The sequence below is a fragment of the Austrofundulus limnaeus genome, unplaced genomic scaffold (assembly GCF_001266775.1).
Source record: "Austrofundulus limnaeus strain Quisiro unplaced genomic scaffold, Austrofundulus_limnaeus-1.0 Scaffold2404, whole genome shotgun sequence".
Lineage (NCBI taxonomy): Eukaryota > Metazoa > Chordata > Actinopteri > Cyprinodontiformes > Rivulidae > Austrofundulus > Austrofundulus limnaeus.
In genome coordinates this window covers 24033-27069 of record NW_013954806.1, presented here as the reverse complement: position 1 = coordinate 27069, position 3037 = coordinate 24033, and the positions used below count along the sequence as shown (strand labels likewise).

The 3037-nt window shown below is 47.8% G+C and overlaps 1 protein-coding gene across 1 annotated transcript in view; it reads left to right on the top strand.

Moving 5' to 3' along the window:
- Positions 1–3037, top strand: part of cysltr3 (cysteinyl leukotriene receptor 3) — a 7709-nt gene that overhangs the window by 2370 nt on the left and 2302 nt on the right. The window contains exons 2-3 of the mRNA XM_013999671.1: positions 2511–2678; positions 2749–2916. Coding sequence (XP_013855125.1) covers positions 2511–2678; positions 2749–2916 — 336 coding nt within the window. The remainder of the gene's footprint in view (positions 1–2510; positions 2679–2748; positions 2917–3037) is intronic.

Here is a 3037-nt window from a genome sequence, read left to right as displayed (position 1 = left end):
GTTTCTGCCTTTTGGTCGAACATTCACTTTTAGTATGGTTTCCACACAATCCTTTATAAATGAGACCCCTGGTCCACTTTTCCAGGCCCAAGATGAAAGCTACACTGCTCCTCTTGAATCTGAGGTTCGACAATTGATCGGAGCCTCCCTTCCAACACCCTGGAGTAAACTTTCCCAGGGAGGGTGAGAACTGTGATCCCACAATAGTTAGAACACACTCTCCGGTCCCCTGTTTTAAAAATGGGAACCACCATCCCGGTCTGCCACTCCMCAGGAGTTGTCCCAGTCCWCCATGACGTTGAAGAGATGTGTCAACCATGACAGCCCCACAACATCCAGAGCCTTCAGCATCTCAAGGTGAATCTCATCCACCCCTGGTGCCCTGCCACCAAGGAGCTTTTTGACTACCTCGGTGACCTCTGCCATGGTAATAGACTCATCTTCCCTGAGTCTTCAGACTCTGYCTCCTCAAAGGTGGAYATKGAGGGTGGATTCAGGAGATCCAATGATTTCCTAAGYCCTGGTCAGCMGTTCCCCACCCAAACCAAGTACAGCCTAAGACAGGAAACACTTTCCTTTTCTGAGTCATCGAACGGTTTGCCAGAACCTCCTCGAGGCCKATCGAAAGTCCTTCTCCATGGCCTCCCAGAATTCCTCCCACRTCCGATGTAAACAGAGAGTTTGYCAKGTCTGTCCAGCAGCCTCCCCTGCCACTGGATCCAACTCACCACCAGGTGGTGATCAGTTAAAGCTCCGCCCCTGTCTTCACTCAAGTGTCTGAGACATAGAGCCACGGGTTAGATGACAAAATCGATCATCTACCTTTGGCCTAAGGTGGCCTGGTGCCAAGTGCCTGGTACCAAGTACCCTTATGCTCAAACATGGTGTTCGTTATGGACAACCCATCCTTGGCACAGAAGTCCAATAACAGAGCACCATTCAGGTTCAGATCAGGGAGGCCGTTCCTCCCAATCACCCCCTTCCAGATAACTCCATCATTGCCCACATGGGTATTGAAGTCACCCAGCAGAACATGGGAGTCTCCAGATGGCAACCCTTCCAGGACACCATCCAAATGGTAATCTGAACTGATGTTTGGTGCATGAGCACAAACAGTCAGAACCTTCCCTCCTACAGCATGAAGCCACAGAGGGGCAACCCTTTCATTCACCGGGGTGAACTCCAACACAGAGGCACACASGRGGCTKGTGAGCTTCTCTCTCTGGGTAACTCCAGAGTAGGAGAGAGTCCAGTCCTTCTCCAGGAGTTGGGTTCCAGAGCCCAAGCTGCGAGTTGAGGTGAGCCCAACTATATCTAGCTGGTAACGCTCAACCTCACCCACAAGTTCCGGCTCCTTACCCGCGAGTAAGGTTACAGTCCATGTCCCTAGAGCCAGTGTTTTTCACCAGGAATCAGCATGGCCAGGAACCTTCTTCGCCTGCTGCCCAGGCATGCATCGCACCCGACCTTGATGGTCCTCCCTGTGGGCGGTGGTTCTACATGGAGGTGGTCTCTTGTGATCAGAACTCAGCAAAGTCTAATTAATTTCAAAATAAAGGCTCAAATGAATAAATATGCTGAATTATTSCACATTCTTTATATTATCAGACATTAAGTGCAGATAAAATAATATYTGAAGTCTGTGTTGTGGACCTGGACTCGTGACTCAGAACCTTGGACTCAGTGGAATCTGTGGTAGCAGAAATCTGAGGTGTCATATAGTTAGTTTTAATTTCTCTCCTTTGTTCACTGATGTTCCCACGTTGTTAAATCAAAGTTATGAAGTTATCAGAGGATAGAAAGTGACGCTGCTTCAGCCTGAGAATGTCAGAATGACAGGAAGAAAAGCTCCACCCTTACCTGCAACTCTCCAGGTGTGTCGGCTGTTTCTTTTGTTTTTGTCAAATATTTGGTTGAACTGGTCACATCTGACAGTTTAAGTGGATTTATAGTTCAACGGTTTATTATTAGTATAGTCCAGCTGAGGTTCTGACACTAGGTTAATGTATATTGTATTGTATTGAGTTAATCACTTGGTGTCGCTCTTTGTTCAGGTGACACGTCTGCAGACTAACTTTTTATTTTGCMCTGCAGCTAAAGCTTCAGCTGCTTTCAGCCAGTCCACCTAATGAAACTCATCAGCATGTCCATGTGTTTACCTGTCTGCACAAAGAGCGGGAAACAGAAGCTGATCAGAGTCCAGATAAGAAGCGTGTCCACAGGAAAATGTTGTTTTARACAAATGAGACCCTGAAGAGGAAGAAACATGCTTCAGATCCTTCGGCTGATATTTTTAGCTGTTTCMGGATGTTGCAGAAAACAAATGCTTGTTAAAGTATAAACTCTGGATGGAATTTCCCTTCAAAATAAAATTTACATTTCATATTTTCCTTCCTKTAGGTAAACTATATAAAACAAAGTTTTGTTTTTGATCGTTTTAAAATGTTTACTTYAGAAAGGGACTGAGTTCGGCTGTTGTTTAGCTGTTTTTCTCCTCCCTCCTCCTGCAGGATCTCGGCCCCCCATGTGGTCATGGTGAACCTGGCCCTCTCAGACTGGGCCTTCTCCCTCACCCTCCCTCTCAGGCTGGTCTACTACGTGAGGGACGGGATCTGGGACTTCCCAGACTGGCTCTGCAGAGTCTGTGTTTTTGGTTTCTACGTYAACCTGTACTCCAGGTGAGTGAAGGAACGAGCCCCCACCTTTCTGTCTTTGTTTATGATTTAAAAGACCACCTCTGCCCCTCAGCATCCTGCTCTTCACTCTGCTGAGCGTGCTCCGCTGGAAGGCTGTGACGGCCCCCCTCGATCACAACCCCAAAACTATCACCCGAAGAACCGCCGCCGCCTGCCTCATCATCTGGCTCTTTGTTGGAGCCACTTCTGTTCCCTTCCTGTTCCAAGGTGTTCTAGAGAGGTGAGGACCCTGTCCCCTTTAGCTTCTTTATCTGCTGGACTGTACAGGTTAGCCTTTAGCTGCTGGACTATACAGGTTAGCCTTTAGCTGCTGGACTATACAGGTTAGCCTTTAGCTGCTG